A 27584-nucleotide genomic window follows, 5' to 3' on the forward strand; every position below is an offset into this window, starting at 1 on the left:
ATGGCCCGGGACGCAGCCCTCCCGCCGTCGAAATTGTCGCCGCCGAAGCTGCCGCTACTGCCATTGCTGCTGCTACTGCTCCGGGAAACCGGTGAGAGACCGCAGGCACCTCCCCGCCGCGCGCGAACCCATCCCCTTCCCTACCCCCAGCAGGAGGGTCGCGATGATGAGGCGAGACCACCACCCTTTCCTTCTCCCAGAGTTGGGAGTCTGAGGCCCGGGGAGAATTGAGGGCAGGGAGCCAGATGCCGAGGTCCTCGAGAGGGGCGGGGAGCTCGGACTTTGGGTCCCTTAGAGAGCCAAGAGTGATAATTCGGGCGACCTGGGGAAGGGCCTGCGAGCTCCAACCCCGAGCCCGAGAGTGCTAAAGGCTCTGACTCCTGGGCCCCAGAAAAATTAGGGACTGAGGGCTCTATCTCTTGGGTCCCAGGAAGAATGAAGGCTAGGGGCTCTGTCTACCGGGGTCCTGGTAGAATTGGGGGCAGGAAGGGCTCAAACTTGTGGGCTCCAGGTTGTGAGCAGGGGGCTCTGTCTCCTGGGTCCCAGACAGAATTGGGGGGAGGGGAGAGCAAAAGGCCCTGTCTCCTGGGCTCCAGATTTAATTGTGGGCATTGGAATGTCTCCTGAGATTCAGACACAAATGTGGGCAGAAACCCTGACTCTTGGGTTATAGATAAAATTAAGGGCCGGAGGCCCTGTCTGGAAGCTGGAGGCTCGGTCGGCTGTGTCCCAGGTAGACTACGGAGGCCGAGTCCCGCCGGCTGGGACACTTCCCTTTCCTTGCGAGCCGTCGGCGGGGCATCCCTGGGGAAGTTTTCCGGGTTTCACTTTCGCCGAGCCAGGACAAGGCGGGGGCGGGCGCTCTCCTGGCTCCCGGTCCCGGACTCCCGGTTTCGGGACCTTATCTTTCCTCTAGTCGCGCCTTTGTCCTAGGAGCCGCAGCGGGAGGTGGACGCGAAGAGACGCCGCCCTAATCCGCTGTCTCTCTCTCTGCTCGGCCCACTCTCCCGCCCTCCCGTTCCCCCCACCTCCCCTAGGGGAGGGGTGCAGCCCCGGGAGAGGGAGGGGATGGGAGGAAACAGGTGAAGGAGGCTCTGGCCCCGCCCCTTTGCAGGTGACCCGGCTGTTTATTCCCAGCTAGAAACTCAGGATACTGGAGTTTCCCAAAGGTTTGCCAGAAACTACGGAGTGAGCTTGCGGGACCCCTGGTCTTTTTTTCCCAGCATGTGTCTGAATTGTCTCCCAGCTTTGACCCAGAACTGTGTACTGACTCTTCCATCGCCTGCCTCTCCCTCTGTGTCAGAGATAGGGAGATAAAGTCAGAACCTGCCACCTCTGTGAGAATGCTCAGAATCCACCCGACCTTGGGTCAGACATTGACTTGGTGCATGATCTCATGGAAGGCTCTTGATCACCCTGGGAGACAGGTCCAGTTCCTGTTCCCATTTTGCAGATGAGGAAACAGAGGCTTAGAAAGGGCAAGCCACTTTCCCAGGGTCCACAGCCAGTCTGCAGACTTCAGAGCCTTTCTTGGCTCTGCCCCGCCTGGTGGACTTCAGAAAGTGCCTCCGAGCCTCCATTCCCTCCTTTGGAAAACTGAGATAATTCCTTCCCTGCGGGGCCATTGGAGGGATTTAGAGGTCCCACTGGTCCCCGGGGGTGGGGGGAAGCTCTTAGCACCTGAGGAGGAGGTCTTCCCCTTTCCTGACCCTCCATCCTTGTGCCTTTGCTCTCTGCTCTCCTCTCTGCATCTCTCCTTCCCACCTCCCTCCCTTTCTCCCTCCCTCTCTTTCTGTCTCTCCCTCCCCTCCTTCCCTCACTTTCTCTCCCCGCTTCCTCTCTCCATTTCTCACCCTCTCCCTCTGCTCCTCTGGCTCTCTAATCTCTCTCCAAGCTCTTTCTCTCCTCCTTTCTTGCCCTCTCTCTCTCCTTTCCATCCATCTCTGTTTCCCTGTCCCTGGCTCCTCTGCCTTCCCCCTCCTTGGCCTCCACGGAATGAGGGTGCACCACCTGGGCTTCGTGCTGTGGCTGCCCTCCCCAGTCCTCCCAGCTTTCACTGCTCATCCATGTCAGCCAGTCAGCCCCACGGTAGCGGAGGGGGATGGGAGGAGAGGGGACTGCCGGCCTGCTGTCTCTTCTTGTTAGGGAAGGGGGACTGGACAGGGGAGAAGTAAGGGTGGGTCTGCTCACATCCTAAGGAGAGGAGAGGGAAGAGAGGGATACAGGGAGAGGCTGGAGATACAGGGATGGGGACAGAAGCCAATAGAGGGAGGGCATCAGAAACAAATTTAGGGATGGGGTCAAAGACACATACAGGAATGGAACCGAGAGACGGGGGAATGAAATACAGCCACAGGGATGGGGCAGTGTGGGAGGGGGAGCGGGGGGAAGGGAGCTGGAAGGACATCTGGGTAAAGGCAGGAACAGCATAGAGAGAGAGACAGAGGTTTGGTGACAGGCAGGGGGCCCAAAAGACCCCAGCCAGTCAGTGACGGCGATGCCATGGCCCAAGGAGGTTGGGGCACAGGCGAGCCTCAAGGCCAGCAGTGTGTGGGGGCCATGGGGAGTGGTGGACACGGGAGGGACAGGGAGTTGGGCACTCTGGCCAGCTCCCCCGCCTCCGCCAGGGATGCTGTTACATTTTTAATGTCCCGGTGATGCTGAGAAATGGAGCAGGAGGGGGAGGGGAAGAGGGGACCCAGTAAGGTGGCCCAGCAAAGAGAAGGTATGTCACAGGTGTGGAGAGCCATGCAGAGACAGGGAGACCCAGGAGGCAGAGAGAGCTGAGGGTCAGAGACACCGAGAAACGGCGGCCCTGGGAGATGGAGACCAGAAACCTGGAGGGATTAGGGACCCCAGGAAACGGTGCAGGGAGCCGGATTCCAGAGACTAGGAGACCCAGACCCAGAAAGACCCAGACCTCAGATGTTGGAGATACAGAAGAAGAAGAATATGAGAACAGCTAGGATTTTTTTGGCCTGGTGAAAGTGATCTGAAATTGATTGTGGTAATGGAGGCACAAATCTATGAATTTACTAAAAGCCATTGAGCTGGACGCTTTATTTTTATTTATTTATTTATTCATTCATTTTTGGCTGCGTTGGGCCTTCGTTGCTGCATGCGGGCTCTCTCTAGTTGTGGTGAGCGGGAGCTACTCTTTGTTGAGGTGCACGGGCTTCTCATTGCGGTGACTTCTCTTGTTGCGGAGCACGGGCTCTAGGCATGTGGGCTTCAGTAGCTGTGGCACTCGGGCTCAGTAGTTGTGGCTTGCGGGCTCTAGAGCGCAGGCTCAGTAGTTGTGGTGCCCGGGCTTAGTTGCTCCACGGCATGTGAGATCTTCCCGGACCAGGGCTCGAACCCATGTCCTCAGCATTGGCAGGCGGATTCTTAACCACTGCGCCACCAGGGACATCCCAAGCTGGTCACTTTAAAAGGGGGAATCGTATGGTATGGGAACTGTATCCCAATAAAGCAGTTAGAGAGAAAGACAGACAGACAGACACAGAGAGCAGAAACCAGGGACTCCTGGAAGACACAGGGCAGGCAGACTCGGAACCCTAAGAATCAGAGACAGAGACACAAGAGATCAAAGAGACAGGACCTGCAGGAGGAGGAGGCCAGAGTCTCAGAGACAGAAATGTTTTGGTGTAAACTCTACGCTGGGCAGATCAGTGGGAGTGGGGTTCTGTCTGAGAGGCTTGACCAGGAAGAGATTCACTACCAGAAGTATCAGACCCCACAGGGGAAACCTTCAGGGGGGTCAAGCCCCTGCAGAAAGGCAGGGAAATCTCAGACCAGGGAGGGAAGGGGTCCCCCGAGCTGAGTGACGACCACAATCAGAGAGGTGGGCTGGGGGAAGGAGGTGCCGAAATGCAGGCCCAGGCAGACAGCCCCATATCCTGGCTACTGCTGCTCACCCCCTCCTCAGATCGGCTCCTGGATGTCCGCTGTGAGGGTGGGCACTGTGATTAATGCAGTCAATTAATTGACAAGGTAGCTGAGGCAGCAGCTGAGGCCAGCGCTCCAAGCACGCTGGCCTTCAAGGGCCTGCTGGAGTCTGCTGCGCCCCGTGGTGAGAGGGCAGGTCATGATGCGTTATTGGTCTGGAGGGCACGAGCCAAGCCTGGAGGAGCCAGCCAGGAAGGGACCCAGGAGTCCGGGCCCCCAGCCCCTTCCTCTCTGCCTTGATTTCCCTTCCCCAGATCTCAGGGTCTCAGGCTATAAGTCTCAGCACCCCCCCAGATGTTTCCCCTGGGCTCACACAATGCCCTGGGCAGCCCCGACTCTGCCACCACAGGAAGCCTGCATCCCAGGGCCCAGGCAGAGGAAGCATGTCTGGGGACCCAGCTGACACCTCATGAAGCTGTCACCAGCCTGGCTGGCCAAGGGAAGCTGAGGGAGGGCGGTGTTCCCATGGCCACACTCTCCCCTGCTGTGGTGCTGGTCACGTCCTGGCCAAGGTCAGGGCACAATCACCTGCCCAGCAGTGTGCTGGACACTAGGGTCCGAACTCCAAGCCAGCCTTCCTCCTGGCACCATTTCTCCTGCTTCTGCCTGAAACGCAAAACATCTGGGCATCAGCCCACACTAACCCTGTCCCCCTCACCGCCACAGCCAGTCAGCCTCCGTGTCCCAACCATTCCAACTTCTGAATGAGCTTCCAATGTGGTTCTTCCTCCATCCCCACAGCCCTGCCCTCTGAAGCCCGACCCACTCCGTTCTGAGGGATTTTTCTAAAGCACAAACCTAACCCTGTCCCTCCCCCTGCCTATAACTCTCTGTGGCTCCCCAGTGCCCCCAAGAAAAAGCCCAAACTCTAACTCAGCCTCAGCCTGTATGATCTAGTGCACTGCTGATTTCCCGTCTTCACCTTTATCGAGCTCTTACAGTGTGCCAGTCACTGTTCTAGGCTCTGGGGATACAACAGTGACCAAGACAGACGAACATCCCTGCTCCCGGCACTGATGTTCTCGTGGGGAAGACACATCAGCTGCTATGAGGAAATCGAAGCAGGGTTAATGGAGTTTCTGTTCTCATTATTAAGGTGGTCAGGGAACGCTCCAGAGCAAAGATCCGAAGGGAGGGAGGGAAGGGGAAGTGTTCCAGGATGAGAGAACAGCAAGTGCAAAGGCCCAGAGGTGGGACTTGCCTGGCATGTCTGAGGAACAGTGAGGAGGATGGTGTGGCTGGAGCAGGGTGAACCAAGGGGAGAGGGTGAGAGATGAGGTCAGAAAGAGGATGAGCACAGGTCACGCAGGGCCTTGTGGGCCGCTGTAAAGACTTGAGCTTTTTTCTGAGGGAGGAGAGAGCCACAGCAGGGACCTGATGTGCTGTAACTTCTCTGGCTGCGTGTGGGAACAGACTTCAGGGGCAACGGCAACCCTCCCTGGGGGGATGACCCAGGGGAGAGATGCCACTGGCTTAGACCAGGATACAGGCAATGCAGGGATCAGACCTGGTCGGCTTTGCAGATATATTTTGAAGATGGAGCTGACAGGATTTCCTGATGGATTGCATGGGTGGCACGGAGCAGGGGGCGATGGTGAGAGAAAGAGAGGAGTCAGGGATGACTCCAAAGCTTCCATCCTGAACCTTTTTCTGAGGTGGAAATACCTAATAAATGGGCCACTAACCCCACAGGGGCTGAACCATCCTATCCATTCATTCAGAATGAGACACTTAGAATAGGGATTGTAGAGCCATGGGAATTTTTTTTTTTTTTTTTTTTTTTGGCTGTGCCGGGTCTTTGTTGCAGCATGCGGGATCTTAGTTTTGGGGCATGCATGCAGGATCTAGTTCCCCAACCAGGGATCAAACCCCAGCCCCCTGCACTGGCGTTGAGTCTCACCCACTGGACCACCAGGGAAGTCCAAGCCATGGGATTTTAGAACCTCATTCATTCTGCAAATATTGAGCATCTACTAGGAGCTGGTCTCTGTTGCAGATACTGAGGGTGAGCAAAACCAGGCAAAGAATTCCTGCTCTCAGAGAGCCAAGAAGGTCATGAAAATCTGCTGTGTGAGATGGAGAGAAAGTGAGGTGCAGGGTGAGGGAACGAGGGCCAGCTAGTTGGAGAGAGGCGGGCTGTGTGGCCATCGGGGACAGAGTATTGGTGATGAAAGAACTTGCTGAGAACCTTGCCCCACAAGAAGCTAAACGTGGGGTTTTTAAATTTAATTTTTATTTATTTATTTATTTTTGGCTGCGCTATGTGGCTTGCCAACCAAGGACTGAACCTGTGCCTCAGGGACCGCCAGGGAATTCCTAAAAGTGGGTTTTTTTTTAAATCCTCTGAAGCAGCCAGAGCCACTCTAGATGCAGGAGGGCAGCCTCCCTCAGAAGAGAGGATTGAACCCAGGTCACAGCAGTAAAAGTGCTGAGTCCTAACCACTGGACCGCCAGAGAACTCCCCAGAAGAAGAGAGGTATCTTGCAGCCACAATGACTTCCTTAGGACAGGAAATCTGAGTCCCAGAAGGGACCCAGCGATCCAAAGAGGGGTGTGGGGCTCTGTGGACTATAGCTTGGCTTCCCTTGGCAAAGGTCACCTCCTCCAGGAAGCTCTCCTGCCCCTCCCCTCGGCTGGGTCAGGCCCCTGCTCTAGGTTCTCCCCGTCACCCCCAGCCCCACCCCTTCAGTCTTTCCAGCAAAGTGCTTGGTGATCACTGTCTGTACAATATCTGTCTCCCCTCCTGAATGTAAGCTCCTAGAGGACAAGCACGTGATTTGTCCTGACACATCTGTGGTACCTGCCCCCAGAACAGAGCTGGATATTTATTCAACAGGTTTTTTTTTCTTAACAGTATTGATTGAGCACCTACTATAACCAGGCCCTGGTGTAGGCTCTGGGGATACAGTAGGAAACAAGACAGGCAAATCCCTGTCCTCAGGGGCTGACCCTCTAGCACCCAGGGCCTGTGGGTTGAGTCACTGTTTTTTGCTCACTGGTTGGCATAGTCTGGGAAAGAATAACTGGCGGGAAGGTTCCTACCATTCATGCCCTTGAAGTTCTAAATCTTCGCTTTAGGGACTTCCCTGGTGGCGCAGTGGTTAAGAATCCACCTGCCAATGCAGGGGACACGGGTTCGAGCCCTGGTCCGGGAAGATCCCACATGCCACGGAGCAACTAAGCCCATGCGCCACAACTACTGAGCCCATGTGCTGCAACTACTGAAGCCCGCGCGCCTAGAGCCAGTGCTCCGCAACAAGAGAAGCCACCACAATGAGAAGCCCACGCACTGCAATGAAGAGTAGCCTCCTCTCGCCACAACTAGAGAAAGCCCGTGCGCAGCAACAAAGACCCAACGCAGCCAAAAATAAATATAAAATAAATAAAATAAATAAATAAATAAATAAATAAATAAAATCTTCACTTTAGCCAAGTCCTTCTCCAAGTGAAGAACCCTCAATGGCTCCCACTTACCTCAAGAAGAAAACTTAAGCCCTTGGCCCTGCCCTACTTTGCTTCTGCAGCTCACACTGGCCTGGGTTTTTCCCTGACGGAGTGCCTTTCCCTCCTCACCCAGCTAGAAAGGGGCATAGCCTTTGGGGACCCTTGTCCCATACTCAGTGCCTTTGGGGGCCATGTGGGTAATGCTTCCTGGCACCTTGAGGGAAGGGGGTGGCCCTTCCACAGCTCCACCTAACTGTTGCCCCCAGAGCCTCATATCCTATTTTTGTCTGGATTCGACCTTTACTCTCCAGACCCTTCTGTGCTGCTAGTTCACTTCTGGAACAATGTTATGTGGGCCAAAAGTAACTACGTGGGAGAGCCGGATTTGGCCTGCAGCGGATGGCTGGCCGCCTCTGCTTGACTCCCCTGCCCTGCCAGCCCTGTGAGGAGCTTACAGGAGAAAATCACTTTAATGGAATTGTCACAAGGGACCCTGCAGGGCTGCTTAAACATCCCCGTTTCACAGATGGAGGAAATTAGGCTCGAAACAAGGTCCCCACCTGGAAAGGGACAGAGCCAGCAGGAAGCCCCCACCAGCTGCTCCGGGGGCCCACACACGACACTCGGCAGTTTGGTCCCGCTGCAGACGAGGAGACCATCTTCCAAGGTGGCACCCTTGGGTTTGATTTGCAAGATGTATGTGGGGCTTCCACGAGATGATGTCTGTGTCACACAATGGCCTTCACTGATGACTTGTTTTGAGAAGTGCCTGGGACGGGTCCTGCCCAAGGGGCTGCCTTCTGCTGGGGACCCTCTCACTAGGGTCCCCTGTTAATTTCCCCTGGATTCCTGTGTGAGGTCAGCGGCGGCACACGCTCCTCCCCTCACATCTGGAGACAGCTGGGCATGGGCCTTGCCTTGAGGCTGGGTGTCGAGGGCTACTTGTAATTACACTTACCTGGCTATGTTTATTTACCAAGCACTGATCTTGTGTTTCTGGGGGCCCTGTGTGCCAAGTACTCTACAAACATCCTTTAATCCTTAAACGGCAATCCCTAGGAGATGGGCACCATTATTACCCTCCTTTTACAGCCGAGGAAACTGAGGCACAGAGAGGTTAAATGACTTGCCCAACGTCACACAGCCAGTAAGTTGCCTAGCTAGGATTCAAGCCCAGGCAGTCTGCCCTCAGTCACCATGCTGTACTGCCTTACACAGCAGAGAAACATTCATCTTTATTCTGGTTTTTATTTTTTTAATTATTTTTTTAAATTTTATTTATTTTATTTATTTTTGGCTGCATTGGGTCTTCGTTGCTGTGTGCGGGCTTTTTCTAGTTGCTGTGCATGGGCTTCTCATTGCGTTGGCTTCTCTTGTTGCGGAGCACGGGCTCCAGGTGCACGGGCTTCAGTAGTTGTGGCTCATGGGCTCCAGAGCGCTGGCTGAGCAGTTGTGGCGCACGGGCTTAGTTGCTCCATGGCATGTGGGATCTCCCTGGACCAGGGCTCGAACCCATGTCCCCTGCATTGGCAGGCAGATTCCCAACCACTGCGCCACCAAGGAAGCCCCCGATCTGATTTTTTTTTTTTTTTTTTTTTTTTGGTCACGCCGCGCGGCATGCGGGATCTTAGTTTCCTGACCAGGAATCGAACCCGTACCCCCTGCAGTGGAGGCGCAAGGTTTTAACCACTGGACCACCAGGGAAGTCCCCTTTATTCCAGTTTTTATTAGCAATCAGAAAACAAAAGATAAGCTGAGAAATAAAAGCCATGCGTTCAGACAAAAACTGGTACGCAAATGCTCACAGCAGCTTTATTCATAATTGCCAAAAGGTGAAAACAACTCAAATGTCCATCAACTGATGAACGGATAAACACAATGTGGTCAATCCAGACAATGGAATATTACTGAGCCATAAAAAGGAACAAGGCACTGACCCATGTTACAGCGTGGGTACACCTTGAAGACATAATGCCAAGTGAAAGAAACCAGACACAAAAGGCCACGTGTTGTATGATTTGATTTATGCTAAATGTCCAGAAGAGGAGAATCTATAGAGACAGAAAATAGACTAGTGATTGCTAGGGGGTGGGAGGAGGGGAAATGGGAGTGACTGTTTAATGGGTACAGGGATTTCTTTGGGGGATTATAAAAATGTCCTAAACTTGATTATGGCGATGGTTGCACAACTCTTGTGAATATATGAAAAGTCATTGAATCGTACTTTATTTATTTATTAGTCTAACTTTTAAAAAAATATACATAAGATATAGACATTTATTTATTTACATACTTACTTATTTTGGTTGTGCCAGGTCTTAGCTGTGGCACGCGGACTTCTTAGTTGCAGCATGCAAACTCTTAGTTGCCACATGCATGCGGGATCTAGTTCCCTGGCCAGGGATCAAACCCAGGCCCCTGCATTAGGAGCACGGAGTCTTACCCACTGGACCACCAGGGAAGTCCCTGAATTGTACATTTTTAATGGGTGAGTGGGAATTATATCTCAGCAAGGCTGTTTTAAATAAAATAGGCACAGCAACTACTGAGCCCGTGTGCTGCAACTACTGAAGCCCGCGTGCCTAGAGCCCATGCTCTGCAACAAGAGAAGCCACAGCAATGAGAAGCCCACGTGCAGCAATGAAGACCCAACGCAGCCAAAAAAATAAAAAATAAATTTTAAAAAAAGGCACAGAGGGCTGTAGGTTTTATAGAAAGGTGAGAGAAAGTATTATTACTGTGTAGGAAACAAAATGAAAACTATCCTCACACTTTGAATTTTTTTTAAATTTCTTTTGGGATAGATTCAGGTTTTTGTTATTTTTGGAGGATTCTTTTTTCCCTCCAAACATTTGATAATGAAAAATTTCAAACACACATGTGTAAGTTGGAAGAATGACCCAGCAGCCTCCCTCATCCTCTGCCCCTAGACTTGACAAAGGGTCACATTTTGCCACGTTTGCTTCGTCACTTTATCGTTTTGGTTGTTGTTGTTTTGGATGAACCATTTGAGAGTACGTTACAGATGTGACATTTCCACCCCTTATCATCCCCTTATTCCTCTTCTTCTCCTTCTCCTTCTCCTTCTTCTTCTCCGTGCAGCTTGTGGGATCTTAGTTCCCCGACCAGGGACTGAACCCAGGCCCTCAGCAGTGAGATCGCAGAGTCCTAACCACTGGACCACCAGGGAAGTCCCATCCACCATTTATCTTCTAAGAAAAAGGACTACATAAAACAGATAACCAGCAAGGACCTATTGTATAGCACAGGGAACTATACTCAATATTTTGTAAAACCTATAAAGGAAAAGAACCTGAAAAAGAATATACAATACACATATATGTATTGAGATATATATATAAACTGAATCACTGTGCTGTATACCTGAAACTAACACATTGTAAATCAACTATACTTCAATAAAATAAAAATAAAATAGGGAATTCCCTGGCAGTCCAGTGGTTAGGACTCCAGGCTTTCACTGCCATGGCCTGGGTTCAATCCCTGGTGGGGGAACTTAGATACCACAAGCTATGCGGCGTGGCATAAAATAAAATAAAATTTAAAAAAATTTTTTTAATTTTAAAGGAATACTACATAACCACAATTTAATCATCACACCTAAGATCATGAATGGTAATTCCATAATCATATGTCATCTAGCCTGGACACAAATGTCCCTAGTTTTCCTCAAACTGTCTTTCTGGCTGGCCTTTTGGGAATTGGGATTCCATAAAGACTCCTGCACTGCATTGCGGGTCTGCATTTCAGGGGGTGGCCCTCAGTGATGGCCCGGCCTGGCCCGGAGGTGTCTGGGTCCTTCACTGACCCGACCTCTCTCTCTCCTCTCTCCGCAGGAGCCCAGGATGTGCGAGTTCGGGCCGCAGCCGAGGTGCGGGGCCACCTGGGGGACACCGTAGAGTTGCCGTGCCACCTGCTGCCCCCAGCGCCTGAAATCCGAGTGTCACAGGTGACGTGGCTGCGCCTGGACGCGCCTGAGGGTAACCAGAACGTGGCCATCTTCCACCCCCTGTATGGTCCCAGCTTCCCCAGCCCGAAGCCTGGCAAGGAGCGGCTGTCCTTCGTCAATGCCGGGCAGAGCACCGGGGCCGGGCAAGGCACAGAGCTGGAGGTGCGGGACGCCACACTGGCCCTCCGGGGGCTGACGGTGGAGGACGAGGGCAACTACACCTGCGAGTTTGCCACCTTCCCCCGGGGCACCAGTCGGGGAGTGACCTGGCTCAGAGTCATAGGTGAGCAGGGTGGGGGGCAGGGCTGCAACGAAGTGGGAGGGTCGGGGGCGCAATGCACGAGAGCCCCTCAGCGGTCTGTTTCTCCTCTTTAGCTGTGATATCGACCTTGTCCGTGATCTTCAGCCAATGGGCAGCTATTCATTAAGCACCTACTGTTTGCCACACGCTGTTCTGCAAGTTGGAGAGACAGCCGGCAGTGAGCATTCAGCAAATTGAGTACCTACTCTGTGCCACGCACTATGCTAGGCTCTAGGGATAAAGCAGTGAGGAAGACAGCACTCCCTGCCCTCCTGGAGCTTATACTCCAGACAAAGGAGTAGATAACATACATAAGAAAAATAAGAGTGAGTCAGGTGGTTATAGGTGCTTCAGAAGTTGGAGGGGAGCAGGTTACAATTGTAAGCGAGGGTGGTCTGGTGCTAACCCAAACTAGGAGGTGAGGGAGCCCTGCAGGTCTAGGGAAGAGAGTTTCAGGCAGTGGGAATAGCAAGTGAAAAGGCCCTGAGGCAGGGCACACCTGGAATGTCTGAGGAAGAGCAAGGAAGTCAGTGTGGCTGGAGATGCATGAATGGAGGAAAGTAGAAGGAGGCAAGGTCAAGGAGGTGATGGGGGAGCACAGATCACAGCCTCACGGACCACGTGAAGGTTTTGGCTTTTGCCTTGAGAGAACAAGAGCTACAGGAAATTCTGAACAGAAGAGGGATGTGATCTGGCTTGGGTTTTAACGGGCTCCTTCTGGCTATGTGGTGGGTGAGGGTGGAGGCTGGGAGACCACAAAGGAGATGACGGCATATGTCCAGGTAGGAGGTGATGACACCTAGACCAAGATGGAGGCAGTGGGGGTGATGAGAAGAGATTGGATTATGGAAATATTTTAGAGGTAAAGCCAGAGAATAATCAATTTGGCAAACAAAGGAAACACCAGGATGTTGCAATACTCAGAGTGAGGGCCCCAGTGGACTCATTTAGATAGAATGGTCAGCAAAAGCCTCTTCGTCGAGTCTCAAAGTGTAAGCAGGAGCCACCGTCAGGGACACGTCCACAGGCAGAGGAATGAATGCACAAGCAGAGGGAACAGCCTATGCATACGCTGGGACATGAGAGCCAGCTTGGCATGTTCTAGAAAGGAGGCTAGTGGGCCTGGTGGCAAGGGCTTGAGTGACCCTCAACAAGGCAAGAAAACCAACAGGGTCATGACGATTGCATGGGCCTCCTAGACAGAGAGAGGCCAGGTGGCTCGACTTCATCTGAATTTTTTTTTTTCCTGCTACGCCGCTCAGCTTCCAGGATCTTAGTTCCCCGACCAGGGATTGAACCCCAACCTTCGGCAGTGAAAGTTTGGAGTCCTAAACACTGGACCACCAGGGAATCCCCTTTATCTGAAATATTATTTGGAGCCATCAGACGGTTTCAAACCATAAGAGCACCCTGAACAAGCTCTTGAAATTGCTTTAAAAAGATGACTGGCTGCTGTGTGTGGGCCCATCAGAAGGGTAGACAAAGGTAGAGGGAAGCAAGGAGACCAGGTGAGAGGTGGCATTGGCTTGGAAGGGGGAAGAAGCAAGAGGGGAGGGGAGTGGAATAAAGAGAGAAGTGGAAATAATCACACTTTTAAGAGATAGAAGGTGCTTGTCTGTGAATTAAGGGAGGAGGAGGATCAAGAGCTCCCAGCTAGGGCTTCCCTGGTGGCGCAGTGGTTGAGAGTCCGCCTGCCGATGCAGGGGACACGGGTTCGTGCCCCGGTCCGGGAGGATCCCACGTGCCGCAGAGCAGCTGGGCCTGTGAGCCATGGCCGCTGAGCCTGCGCGTCCGGAGCCTGTGCTCCGCAGCGGGAGAGGCCACAACAGTGAGAGGCCCGCGTACTGCATTAAAAAAAAAAAAAAAAAAAAAGAACTCCCAGCCTTCTGGTCCAGCAGGAAGGTGACCCGCACAACCACTTAGCGAAATGGGGAAGACTTAGGGAAGGCGTCTTTTTTTTTTCCTGTACGTGGGCCTCTCACTGTTGTGGCCTCCCCCATTGCGGAGCACAGGCTCCGGACGCGCAGGCTCAGCGGCCATGGCTCACGGGCCCAGCCGCTCCACAGCATGTGGGATCTTCCCGGACTGGGGCACGAACCCGTGTCCCCTGCATCGGCAGGCGGACTCTCAACCACTGCACCACCAGGGAAGCCCCGAAGGCGTCTTTTTGAAGATGCTACTTCTTGCTAAATCTAGGCAATCCCCTGGGATCCCATCGTCCCCCGGCAACTCCACAGAAGCCACGTCACTCTGGACACTTTATCTCCCCCACCTCAGCCCCAGAGAGTTAGGGAAGTGTACCCTGTACTGTCCCTCCATACACACTTCCCTTCCCAGGGAGCCCCAAAACCACAGCTGTTTCGCAAAAAGCGCATATCTTCTCCCCGCTCATCCCTCACAAAGGTCTCTCTTCTGCAATCATTTGTTCTATTCAAGAGATGTGTAGAGAGCACCTTCCATGCACCGGGTGCCTACAAAAGTGCAGAACAGAACAGTGAAGCCTCCGCTTTCTTGGGGAGTCAGATGTCAGGGAAGTTTCCTTGAGGAAGTGAGACTGGGATCTGGAGGAGGAGGAAGAACAAGACGAGGAGAAGGGAAGCCAGAGCACTCCAGGCAGTGCAAGTCGCTAAGACCCTGCAGTGGGTGGGAGCAGGGATGGGGTGGGTGTGCCTGGAGCTGTCATAGGACTGATGGGAGGGTGATCAGGGAGGATGTGGGCAGGCCCGTCAGAGACTTTGGCGGTCAGGGGAGAATGCAGGAAGGATAGGAAAGGAGAGGAAGGCAGTACCACGTTGAGAAGCTCAAGACATAGCCAGGTGGAGAGATCCAGGAAGCAGCTAGAGATGCTTCCTGGATCTCTCCACCTGGTGGAGAACTCAGGTGTCAGAACTCAGGTGTCTGGTTATGGGCACACATTAGTAGCTGTGGGTTGTCATTATTATTCCTCGTGGAGGTTTACCCTGCCTAATACTTTTCCATGTTTTCCAGGAGGATGAGTGAAAAGGGCAAAATTTTCCAGCTTTGGGAAGCTCCACTGCCTTTATCCCACTTCTGGCACCACAATCTAATGGTGATTAAAGGAAAAGAAGTTGGAGGGCTTTTCAGCTGGACCTTTGAACCTCATTATTCTGCTTTGGCTTTTCTTTTAAAATCTCAGCCTCTTCCAGACTTGTGGACATTGTCTGTTTTTCTAGCAGAGCAGAACAGAAAATATAATGGCTAATACTTAGATAGCACAGTGAGTGTCAAGTACCATCCGAAGTGCTTTACATCTCAATTTATTTAATCTGTACAACAATCCTATGTGGTGGGTACTGTGATTATCCCCACTTTACAAAAGAGGAAGCTGAGGTACAGAGTTGGGAAATGGCTTGCCCAAAGCCATGCAGCTGCAAAGCAGCAAAGCTGGGAATTGAACCCAGGCAGTTGGGGTTTAACTGCTCAGCTCCACTGCTGAGGTGTTTGTTGAATGACTCTAGGTGTGGAGTGACCCACGCTGCCCTATGTTCCTCTCCCCAGCCCAGCCCCAGAACCATGCCGAAACACAAGAAGTCACACTCAGTCTGGATCCTGTACCTGTGGCCCGCTGTGTCTCCACGGGCGGCCGGCCACCTGCCCGAGTCTCCTGGCTCTCACCCTTGGATGGGGAGGCCAGAGAGAGCCAGGTGTCAGGACCCCTGCCTGGTACAGTCACCGTCACCAGCCGCTTCACCTTGGTACCCTTGGGCCAAGCAGATGGTGTCAAGGTCACCTGCAAAGTGGAGCACGAGAGCTTTGAGGAGCCAGTTCTGCTGCCTGTGACCCTCTCTGTGCGCTGTGAGTGCATCAGGATGTGACCACACCCCCAATACTGTCTACACCGACTTCTCTAGGGCACCGTATACATTATCCCTGAGTGTTGTCTACATTGGCATTCTGGGTCAAATTCTGCACTGCCTTCCTGCCCATTGTCTACACTGGCTCCCCGGGACAACATCTGCACACTGCCCCCTCATTGTCTATACTGGCTTCACTAGGCTCTCACCTTGCTGCCACAATCAATGGTGAATCAGAATGGGTTTGCAAGGGTCGGTATTATACATTTCTTCCCAATTCCACATCCAGTGAAGTCTTACTGGTAGCTTCAATCAGCCGTGTGGAGTATTTATACCAAGGAAACTGGCAAACACCTCAAATCAGGGCTATTCTATTTTTCCCCCCTCCCTTTTCAGAGAACCAGTTTACCAGCACACAACCCAGTTGACACTGCTCCCTCACTGTCTATATCCACTACTCTGTCTACACTACCCAACCCAATATTGTCTACATACACACCCCCATTCATACTGTCTAAATTGGCTCCCTGGACACTGTCTATACTGACTCTCCTGCGGCCTCTACACCTACTTCTGCCTCCCAGTGTAATCACATTGACCCCTCTGGACCCTATCAACAAAATATGTGTTTTGTTGTTGTTGTTTTTTGGCCACTCTGCGGATTAAACCCGGCGCCACGGCAGTGAAAGAGCCGAGTCCTAACCACTCGACCGCCAAGGAATTCCCCGCTGTACGCTGTCAATATCAACCCCTTCTGATATGTTCTGTGCTAGCTCTTCCCCAAACTGCTTACACACCAACACTGCCTAATATTACCCAGGAGGCTCCCCCTGGCACACTTCCAAACACCCTGCCAAACAGTTACTTTAGCAGCTTTTCCAGCCACTGTCCAATCATACCCCATACCCCAGCTCAGCATTTTCTATACTAGTTCCCCAGACAATACCTTCAGTTAAACTAACTCCCTTATCTACTCTGGGCATGTCAGAAATGACACACATTATCTAGAATGGCTCCCTCGGGCGCTGCCTGCAACGAACAGTAACTTCCTCAAAATGACCCTCAGCCGTGTCCCTGGACAGTGTCTGTACAGCCCGGATTGATCTGCCCCAGGCATTTTCCATGGGTCCACCTCCTGCCAGCCCATTTCTTTAGGATTCTTATCTATCTGCTCACCTATCACCCCTTTTGGGATTCTCCCTGTCACTGAGCCAGTCCCCCCATTTCCTCCAGACCCCCCTGAGGTCTCCATATCCGGCTATGATGACAACTGGTATGTCGGCCGTAGTGAGGCCTCCCTGAATTGTGATGTCCGCAGCAAACCAGAGCCCACAGGCTACGACTGGAGCACGTGAGTCCTGTTGGGACCCAGACTCCTGGGTCTGAGGGAGGAGGGGCCGGGGGTCTGGATCCTGGGGCTGAGGGGGGGAGGGGCCGGGGGTCTGGATCCTGGGGCTGACGGACGAGGGGCTGGGTCCCGGACTACTGTGCCGTGAGAGAGGGGCACCAGCGGCCTGAAACCGTGAGTCCTCCCAAAGGAGGGAGCTCGCAGTTTGGGGTGTTAAGGAGTAAGTTCAGGTCCGTAGAGCTTGGCTCCTGAGGGCTGTCAGACCTGTACTCCCCGTGGACCATGCTGTCCTTCTCATGTGACCCCCAAACCCCCCAGGACTTCAGGCGTCTTCCCAGCCTCAGCAGTAGCCCAGGGCCCCAAGCTGATCGTCCACTCGGTGGACCGGCTCCTCAACACCACCTTCATCTGCACCGTCACCAATGCCGTGGGCACGGGCCACGCCGAGCAGGTGGTCCTAGTTCGAGGTAAGCGGGTCTTGGGGATGGTGTGTACGACTGGGTCTGCTCCCCAAGTGTTCCTCCCTTCTGGGTTCTGGGGCTGTACTGGAGAAGGCTGCGCCGCTGATCTGGGGAGAATTCAGACCCGCCTCAGTTATGGGAGGGGGACGGCGTGGCTTGCCCCCACGTGGGATCTGGATTGGGGTGACAGGGTAGGTGCTGACAGAGGAGTCAGGACATTGAGACCTGCGCTGGGGTCTTCCTAGAAAGTAGAGGCCTGGGAAGGGTCTTCAGGGAGAGATCCAGGGACATTGGCCTGGCCTCCAGCCAGTGAGACACGCCCACAGAATTGCACAACTAACAGTCACGTGAGGGCAGCTAGATAAACACTCAGAAACAATGGACTTCTTACAGTGAGGGCTGGTCAGTACGACCCAGAAACCAGTTTGAGTGTGTGTTGGGATGTTTGTGTTTCTAGAGGTGGTATTTTGGGTTTGTTTCGCTTTGCTTTGTTTTTTGGGTTTTTTTGGCCTACCACTTGGCTTTCGGGATCTTAGTTCCCCGACCAGGGATCGAATCCATGGCAATGAAAGTGTGGAGTCCTAACCACTGGACTGCCAGGGAATTCCCTGGAGGTGGTATTTTGGAAATGGTGGCTGATGTGTCTGTGGGTCAAAAGTTCTCTGAGTCTCCACTATGGGAACTCAAAAACACAGATAGGACCCAAGACTTAGCTGGAGAGGAAAAAAATAGAGCCAAAAATAAAGCCCAGGTTCGGGCTGATGGAAGTGGGGTCGCAGTTACAACTGTAGCCCAGGAGGCTTAGAGGGAGGCAGGGGGCCTCAGTGGGTGGGAGGAGGGCCCCCTCAAAAACACAACCAAACTCATAGGCATCGGTGTGAAGACAGACACACCCACACCTGGAGACAGACGGAAGCAGGCCCTCTTACTGAGATGATCATAACACACACACGCACACACACACCTGGAAAGACACCCAGATGAAAACGGATCCCTCTTGAGGAATTCAGACACTCGCCGGGGAGATAGGATGTAGCTACTCAGAAACAGTGTCACAGACCACACACCCAGAGAAACTGTTGGCCCACCTTCAGCGCATCTGACATGCTCAGGTGCACAAACACACACACCTGGAGGCAGACACCATCACGAAGACATGCTAGAAGCAAAAAGAACCGCGGACAGCAACAATTCCACGCGCAGAAACATCGTGGCTCACACACAGATGCTGAGAAGGTAACTTGAAGACGTTCTCAAGTGCACACCCTCGGAAACTCCAAAAACCCCATTGTGGAGATTCTCTTTCAACAAACCGTCATCTGACAAGTATTTGCTGAGTCTTCCTCTTGGCCAGGCATTCTCCTCAATGTGGAGAATACAATGGTGACCCAGTCTCAGTCCCTGCCCTCAAAGGAACAGCCGGAGGAGGGTCAGCTCCACCCACCCAGCGAGGTCCCCAACTGGAAATACACCCCCTGAACCCTCTATCCCAGATACTCACCAGAGAAACTGGTCTCCCCAGCCGCACTGGGTCAGTAGGCACCTCTGTGGGGTGGAGCCTGCAGAATACAAGCAGGATCACACTTGAGGGCCATTGGAGGAAGACAGAGCCGCGAAAGCATGGACACCCCCCCCGAAACACCCAGAAACCCCAGGGATATCCACCACTGGAAACCCCAAAGCCAACACACTGGGTTCAGAGTTCAGCCTTGGGTGATACTCACCAAGTGAAATACACATACTCAGAGCCCCATCAGGAACCTGGGCAGTTGGGGGCTGCGGGTAATGCACACAGAATCACACCCCCAGAGACTCTCCCAGTGGTACCCACAGACCCGCAGACAGTAAAAGCTTCATTGCAAAGACATGCACCTACGGATGGATGCCAACAAACGTGGGGACACCCTCTGAGCACCCTAGAAATCATCACGGGCAGTGAGTGTGCCAACAGGTGGCCTTGCCCAGAGAGGAGATTCACTCAACAGCTCTTGGCAGGGTCACGTCAGAGGGTCTCAGAGACGCCTCACGTCCCCATGCGCACACAGACCCGCACACGCTCTCACGATCGGTTTGGGGTTCACGCCAGTGAAAACATAAGAACAAAGGCAAGGCCGCGGGCTAGACATTGCTTCAGAGAATTTCTGACCCACAGGCAGGTACACGCTCACCCACCATCTCCAAATCATCATCCCCAGTAACACAGACACACGTTCCGACACGTGTGAAAACTGGTCTCCAGACTTCACTGAAAGAAATCTTTCCCATCTCCAGGGTACAGGTATAGGAATATATTCCCCCTAAAAAGTTTCACAAAATACTACTTACCCTTCATACTTGAGGTAAACTTTTTCTGTTCTATTTTGTTTTACTGCTGCTTGTGGGTCACCAGACTGATCTGACAGCCCTTTAGGTCATGACCCCCCGTTTTTGGAAAACATCCAGAAACAGATGCCTGGGTCCCAGCCCCTCTGGTGTGCAGAGGCGCGGGGAGGGGAGGGTCAGGTGTAAGTGGACCCTCCCCACACACACACACCCCGCCACGGTCTCTTCCAGTCACACCCTGCATGCAGGGGTGGGGGAAGCGGGAGGGTCTGATTAGATGCCTGTTGCACCCATGTCTATCCCTCATTCTCACTTCTCCCCACTTAGGGCTCCCTGGCTTCCTTCTCCGCCCAACCCCACCCCCCATCCTCCCCCAGACCCCTCCCCTCCCGCAAGCTCAGCCCCTGCTGGGAGAGGAAACCGGGACTGGGGGCTTCAGGAGCCCCATTCGCCACACTGGGGACACGTGCTCCCAGCCACTCCCGTTCCCAGGGGAGGAATTACCAGGAGGCCCCTCACCCTTCTCAATCCCCTTTCTCTCAAGTGCAAAGAGCTTTGGAATCAGACAGCCCCACACTCAAATCTAGGCTGCCTCTTCCTGGCTGGATCAGCCCCAAGATTCCTTGACGCTGACCTCAGAGCTTCTGGGAGGGGGTCTCAAACTCAGATGCCTACAGGGTCCTGGCGAGTGACCTGGGTGGCCAGGTGTGGAACTCTGTCCCCTTCGGAGTCACCAGCCTGACTCAGTCGCAGCCCATCACCAGGTGGAGGAGATGAAAGTTTAGTGTTGCCAGATCTGATTTTTTTTTTTAATTTTTTGGCCACGCCTTATGGCATGCAGGATCTTAGTTCCCCCACCAGGGATTGAAGCCATGCCCCCTGCAGTGGAAGCGCGGTCTCTTAACCACTGGACCGCCAGGGAAGTCCCTGGGATCTGATTTTTTTCCCCCCTAAAAGAGATCTGGAATTTGCAGTGAAATGGCCTAGTGCTTTAAATGTTAGCTAGCAAGTTTAATTTTGGTTTTTTGTTGGTTGGTTTTCTATTTTGTTAGCAAGTTTAATTTGGGGAAAACGCTGTGCAGGTGTAAGGAGATCCATCTGGGGGCCACCCATTGGCAACCCCTCCACATACAAAGCGCCCAGCGTGTAGCGAAGAGGGAAGCGGGCTCTCCCTTCCCTCCGCCTTCTTCTGCCCAAGTTGAGTCACCTCCCTAGTTCCCGTCACTGCCCTGCTGTGTCCTGGGTCCCCCGCCCCCCAACTCCCAGATGTATCCTCTTGACCTCGTGTCTCCCTTTCTCTCTCACCCCTTCTCTCTCCTCAGACACCCCGCGGGCCTCGCCCCGAGACACGGGTCCAGTGGTATGGGGGGCTGGTGGGGGAATACTGCTGGTGTTGCTGCTTCTGGCTGGGGGGCCCTTGGCCTTCATCCTGCTGAGGGTCAAGAGAAGGAGGAAAAGCCCAGGAGGAGGACATGGCGGCAGAGGAGGATCCTACGATCCGAAAACTCAGGTGTTTGGGAATGGGGGTCCCGTCTTCTGGACGCCAACTGCCCCTGGTCCCCTGAGGCCAGAGGGCAAGGACGAGGAGGACGAGGAGGAAGAGGAGGACAAGGCAGAGAAAGGCCTCATGTTGCCTCCGCCCCCGGCACTCGAGGACGACATGGAGTCCCAGCTGGACGGCTCCCTCATCTCCCGGCGGGCAGTTTATGTGTGACCCCAAGACAGGCAGACAGCCAAGGGTCCCAGACTGGTTGAACTTGTTTGTCCGGAAGACACTGGAGTTCAAAGCTACCTCCCACTTCCTTTCCTGGGATGTGGAGGGAGGTGGAATGTCACACACTGGACTTCTGTCTCCAGGGCTGCATGGGGCAGGGGAGCCCCCCACCCCGGGGGAGCTCGGGAATGGGGACCCACAGAGCACCCTCCCCCCCAGAGACTCGATTTGGGCTCCAGCCTGCTCTGGCCCCATGACACTCAGGAGTTAATAAACACCTTGGAGGAAAACATTGGGGGTGTCTTGTAATACATCGGACGCCCTCCTTGGGGGGGTGGGACAGGGACTGCTAGGTCCCAGGGGGTGGGCCCTGGAGACTGGGAGCCTGGTGGAGGCTAGACTTGGTGAGGCTGGGGTTGGGGGCCGGTGGGGGTGGGCTCTGGTCACTTGGGTCCTTGAAGGACATATTGGATGCCCGAGACACCTAAGGCCGGTGGGACTAGGAACTGGGCTTAGAGGCTGGTGCTTGGACTCGGGATTTCCAGGACAGAGGCTGCCTTCCTGGATGGAGTGGCCAGACTGGCGGGAGAACTGAGCTCCCCGGGAGAGCGGGGCTGGGACCCTGGACTTGTGGGCCCTTGAAGGTGGGGAGGTGCTGTGATCTGATCCTCTGAGGGCAGCTCAAACCCGACCTCCAAGAGCTTTGCTGAGGACCCTGGGAGGGAGGACTGCCCCCTCATTCTCGGGGCCCTGAGGGGGTGGGGCAGCTGGGGTTGCTGAGGAACCAGGAAAGTCCCGCCTCTGGAAGATACAGCAGTGGCCTTTCGTACCTCCTTTGTGTTCCCTCGTCCCCAGGCTGTGCCCAAGGGGCTTTTCAGTGATTCAGGGGGAGGGCCTGCAGCTCTGTATACTACTCACTCCCCGCCACCATTAGAAAATCTCCCAAACCCGGGCAGGGGACTGCGGTGGAGCCGTGGAGCGGGGGCAAGGTTACCTCTGCTTTCCTGAGCCCCATGGCCACCTTGGTAAAACACCAGTGGCCTTCATCTCTGCTCCTGAGGCTGTCCTGGGACTCAGTAAGCCTGCACCCGAATGCCCAGCGTGGGGCTGAGCACCCAGGAGGGGCTTGGTGACCCCGTTTCTTCCACCTGCATTGCCTTCCACTCACGGTGCGGGGACACCGCGGTGACTCGGGCAGAGCTTGCCCTGCCCTCCCGGATATGCAGTCAACAACAGGAATAGCAGCCATTTTAGGGTGAGCGCATGTAGACTGAGCAGCAGTTACTCTGATATTCCCCCACGCTCTGAAGCCCTCCAGAGGATGCCAGGCCATGTAACGGGAAGTTGTGGAAATCGGATAGTCCGGGGATCCAGGCAGCATTCCCACCGGCAGCTTTCTCTCTGCATCTGTGTAGTGGGGTTGATGGAAGGGGGAAGCCTGTGGATGGGGCTTTGGCACACATGTTATTTCCCCTAGTGGTTTATTGTCTGTACCATCCTGTCCAAGGCCACCCCCCCGCCACCTCCTCCCACAATGGGAGGGTAGTGCCAGGAGGGCAGGGGCGGGAATTTGGCTGATCTGGCAGACAGTAGGTCCCTAAGTGTCCCTGCTGGGCCCCTCCTTACATGTCTAGAAAAACACCAACTGTGTGCCACACCCCACCCCTTGGAGCATTCAGTGTGGAAATTGGCAAGTAAACAGGTAATTGCTCCAAAAACGATTCAGGAAGTGGGAAGTGTTACAAAGGAGAGGCCCAGGGGGTCATGGGCTTCTCTCCACCCCTTTTCCTGTTAGGTTAGAGGAGCTATGATCCTCTGCCTAGGATGACTCCATTCTATGTAATGAATGAGGGCGTCTGATCCCAAATCCAGAATCACACTCCGCCCCCCAATTTTTTGCCTTTTCGCTCCATTCCTCATCACCTCTCTTCCCTTAGCTCCACACTCTCGCATCATCATTCTGCTCTGGCCACATGGCCTCCTTGCTGTCTTTTTTTTTTTTTTTTTTTTTTTGTGGTACGTGGGCCTCTCACTGTTGTGGCCTCTCCCACTGCGGAGCACAGGCTCCAGACACGCAGGCCCAGCGGCCATGGCTCACGGGCCCAGCCGCACCGCGGCACGTGGGATCCTCCCGGACCGGGGCACGAACCCACGCCCCCTGCATCGGCAGGCGGACCCCCAACCACTGCGCCACCAGGGAAGCCCCTCCTTGCTGTCTTTAAAAACAACTTGAGGGCTTCACTGGTGGCGCAGTGGTTGAGAGTCCGCCTGCCGATGCAGGGGACACGGGTTCGTGCCCCGGTCCGGGAAGATCCCACATGCCGCGGAGCGGCTGGGCCCGTGAGCCATGGCTGCTGGGCCTGCGCGTCCGGAGCCTGTGCTCCGCAACGGGAGAGGCCACAACAGTGAGAGGCCCGCGTACCGCAAAAAAAAAAACCAAAAACAACTTGAGGCTCCCTCCCCAGGACCTTTGCGCTGGCTGTTCGCTCTGCCTGGAATGCTCTCATATTCTCATGGTTCACCCCCTACAGCTCCTTCAGGTCTTTGCTCAAATGTCACCTCACAGTAAGGCTCTCTCTGACTGCCCTTGAGGGCCCCTGCTCTGTCACTTATCACCTACCCTACTATACACTATTATCCTCTATCACTTACTATCACCTGGCATATTAGCTATTGTGTATATTTCTCTACTGGTGTCCTCCCTGCCCAACGAAACATTGGTCCAATGTGACTAGGACTTTTGTATGTTTTGTTCACCACTCTATCACACAACAAATAATCATTAAGGATTAAGTGAATAAAAAGAATGTCCTCTGCCCTTGGGAAAAGAGGTAGGCAGGTGGGTGGTGACTTGGGAGGTGGGGCTGGGAATAAGGCACTGTGGCTTCCTCCTGGAGATTTCCTCACACTGTCCCTCTTCTTGCAGAGACACCCAACACAGCAGGCGCAGGGGCCACAGGTGGCATCATTGGGGGCATCATCGCTGCCATCATTGCAACTGCTGTGGCCGCCACAGGCATCCTCATCTGCCGACAGCAGCGGAAGGAGCAGAGGCTGCAGGGGGCAGAGGAGGTGGAGGAGTGAGTGATGGGCCCTAAGAAGTGGATGAGGGGGGCGTCCCAGAACTGGGCACACAGAGCTGGGGAGGAGGCCGGGAGAAAGTCATCAGCCATGGCTGAGTGACCCAGAATGACCATGACTTAAATGGGGTGGAGAGGAGAGTTTATTTCTGTCTCCTAGAAATCATGGCTATGACAGTTCTGCTCTGTGACATCATCAGAGCCGAGGCTCCTGCTATCTTTTTGCTCCACTTTCCCTAGCTCGTGACCTTCATTCACATTCCAAGATAGCTCCCCTCTCTTTTATTGTTGTCTATGTACGTGACAACCAGACATGACCATCCTGGCCTCAATGACCCCATTCCTTTCAGTGGGAAAGGGAAATGGAAATAGAGGGCAGTTGGAAGCCCTGTAAGGGAACCCATCACTTCCCCTCATTTCCCATTTCCCAGTGGCCTAGTCACATGGCTGCCTCGGCTGCAAAGGAAGCTGGGAAACGTAGTCTTTATTCTGGTGGCCACGTACCCTGCCAAAATCTCTATTACTATGAGAAAAGAGGAGCCTAGATATTGGGGGAAACTAGCCCCACTTCTCTGTGTAGAACACTTATATACCAGGCTTGATGAGATGTATGTTACATGTGTGATCTCAATGAAGCCTCACATCCATCCATTCATTCATTCGTTCAATAGGTATTCAGAAAGTACCCACTTGGGGCAAGACCCTGAAAGCTAGGAACACAATGATGAGACAAACACTTAAAAGATGTCCAAAAAAATAAAATAAAATTTAAAAATAAATAAAAGACATCCACACACATAAATATATCATATCATGGAAACCTCATTTTCAGATGGAGCTAAGGGTACCCATTTTCTTAAAGAGGAAACAGGTTCAGAGAGCTGAAATCACTTGCTGAAATTCATCCAGCAAGACAGCATTCTGGGGGCAAAATGGTTCTAAAATAATATGACCCAGTGTGTGCGAGGGGGAACACTTGTTAAAAATGCACCTTCCGGGGCTTACACCAAACCAATTGAATCAGAACTTTTACAAGAAGGGCTTGGCATCTGTATTTATAACAAACTCCCTACGATGCACAAGAAAGTTTGTGAACCACTGTCTTAATCATCTAGTCAATGCAAACCAACAACCTGCTGTTGATCTCTTCTTCTAAGCCCATGAGACCCAGTGGTGTCTGAGATGGCCCTGGCCCTGGCCTCCCAGGGTTCACAGTCTCAAGGAGACAGACCTGTTCCCAGACAGTGACAGTCCAGCATGGCCAGGGATGGGCTAGGGAAGCTGAGGGAGCTGGGAGAGGCTAGAAGGGGCACCTGACTCAGCCTGAAAGATGAGGGAGGGCTTCCTGGAGGCAGGGACATCTGAGCTGGGGATTGAAGGCATAGTAAGCCTCCATCATTATTATATATATAGGACGCTCTGGTCTGAGGGTGTGTAGAATGAGGGAATTTAACATAGTTTGGGGGGCAGGAAAGCATTTCATTCATTTTTTTCATTCCCTCCTCTAACAAATATTTCCTGATATTCCTCATAGTGTGTTCTGGGAACACCATGTTGACAACACAGATCTCATTTTTTTCCCCTCACATTGCTCACAGTGGGGTACAGTCGTTGAATGAGATCAGAAATAATATTTCAAATACAAACTCAGTAAGTGCCCTGTGAGGGACGTATAGGTAGATATGATCATATAACAGGAGTTCTGGATCCCCCTGGAGAGTCAGGAGGGCTTCCTGGAAGAAGAGAAATTCATGGAATGAGTAGGAGTAAGCTGGGTAAGGGGAGGTGGGTGATGGAAAGAGAGATCAGACAGAGGAAAGAAGTGTGCAGTGGCCCTGGGGTAGAGGGCTTCTCAGGGCTTAGCCTTCACCTGACCTACCTCCTACCCCACAGCCTAGAGGGGCCTCCCTCATACAAGCCGCCGACTCCAAAGGCAAAGCTGGAGGAGCCGGAGATGGTGAGCACTTCCCCTGGAGCCCAGGCTGCCCCCACATCCCCACACCACTTTTGCCACTGAGGCCGGGCCTGGGAGGGGGGACTGGTGGGGAGAGGCTGTCTGGGAGGGGGGGTGGTCCTGACCTGTCCCTCTCTCTTGCATCGCAGCCCTCCCAGCTCTTCACCCTGGGGGCCTCAGAGCACAACCCACTCAAGATCCCCTACTTTGATGCTAGTGTCTCGTGCGCTGAGCAGGTAGGAGCTCGGGAGAGGACAAGGGTGGGTTTGGGATCTGAGTTTAAGGGCCTCCTTACATAAGAGGTCAAGGACTAAAGGTTACAACTCAAGTTCGGAGCTGTATCTCTGGTCAGACCTTAGAGCTCTGAGATACATTTAGGATTCAGTGGGGGAGGTCATGGTTGTAAAAGTCCAAGGACATGGGGTGAGAGTTTAAAGTCATCCCATCAAAGAAGACTGGTTGAGTATCTCCATTTGCCAGACACTGTACCTGGAGCTGGGACAAGACAGACAGTCACTCCCCTCAGTGGCCTCCTGGAGATCAGAGGTTGGATATTGAGTTTGAGACAAGTCAGTTTTCAAGGGGCTATTTAGAGCTTAAGCTTAGGTCAAGATTAAAGTCAAAGGCTCATGGGGAAAAACTTGGGGTCAGTGATCAAAAGAAAAGGAGAGGCTCAGGATTAACAGGGTAGAGTCCATGGTCTGGGCTTTGAGTTAGGGACCAGCTGTATGATTGTCCCAGTTCAACATCAACCCAGGTGACAAGGGGTGACATAGGGTGAGGTCAGGTCTGGTTGGCATGGGGAGATGGTGGTCAGGATTTGAGGGTCAAGGAGCAGAGTGGGATTCTGTGTCATGTTCAAGAGGTGACCTTGGGTTCATTCCCTCCCCATCCCCAGGAAATGCCTCGATATCATGAGCTTCCCACCTTGGAAGAACGGTCAGGACCCCTGCTCCTGGGGACCACGAACCTGGAGTCCCCCATGCTGGTGCCTCCAGAGCCGCCTGCTCTGGAGAGGCTTTCCCTGGATCTAGAGGACGAGGAGGAGGAGGAAGTCTATGTGGACAAGATCAACCCCACCTACGATTCCCTGTCCTACTCCAGCCCCTCTGAGTCCTACCAGGGCAAAGGTTTTGTCATGTCCCGGGCCATGTATGTGTAAGCCGCCATGGTCCTGGCCTCTCACCTCTCATTTTTTGATCCCTCAACTTTCTGCCAGGGATCTAG

General features: G+C 53.5%; 1 protein-coding gene across 2 annotated transcripts; it reads left to right on the forward strand.

Annotated features, from left to right (window-relative positions):
• Positions 1-27519, forward strand: NECTIN2 (nectin cell adhesion molecule 2; the record flags this gene model as incomplete). Of its 2 annotated transcripts, XM_079723280.1 has the most annotated exons (9): positions 1-91; positions 11250-11645; positions 15183-15479; positions 16712-16829; positions 17145-17293; positions 24250-24403; positions 26297-26360; positions 26507-26593; positions 27256-27519. In XM_079723280.1, 9 exons carry the CDS (start codon positions 1-3, stop codon positions 27517-27519), a joined length of 1620 nt encoding a protein of 539 aa, XP_079579406.1. The 2 variants fall into 2 exon arrangements, with proteins under 2 accessions (XP_079579406.1, XP_079579407.1); XM_079723281.1 differs by lacking the exons at positions 24250-24403; positions 26297-26360; positions 26507-26593; positions 27256-27519 and adding an exon at positions 20932-21602.
• Positions 27520-27584: the final 65 nt, after the last annotated feature.

The sequence above is a fragment of the Hyperoodon ampullatus genome (assembly GCF_949752795.1).
Source record: "Hyperoodon ampullatus genome assembly, chromosome: 18".
Classification (NCBI taxonomy): Eukaryota; Metazoa; Chordata; class Mammalia; order Artiodactyla; family Ziphiidae; genus Hyperoodon; species Hyperoodon ampullatus.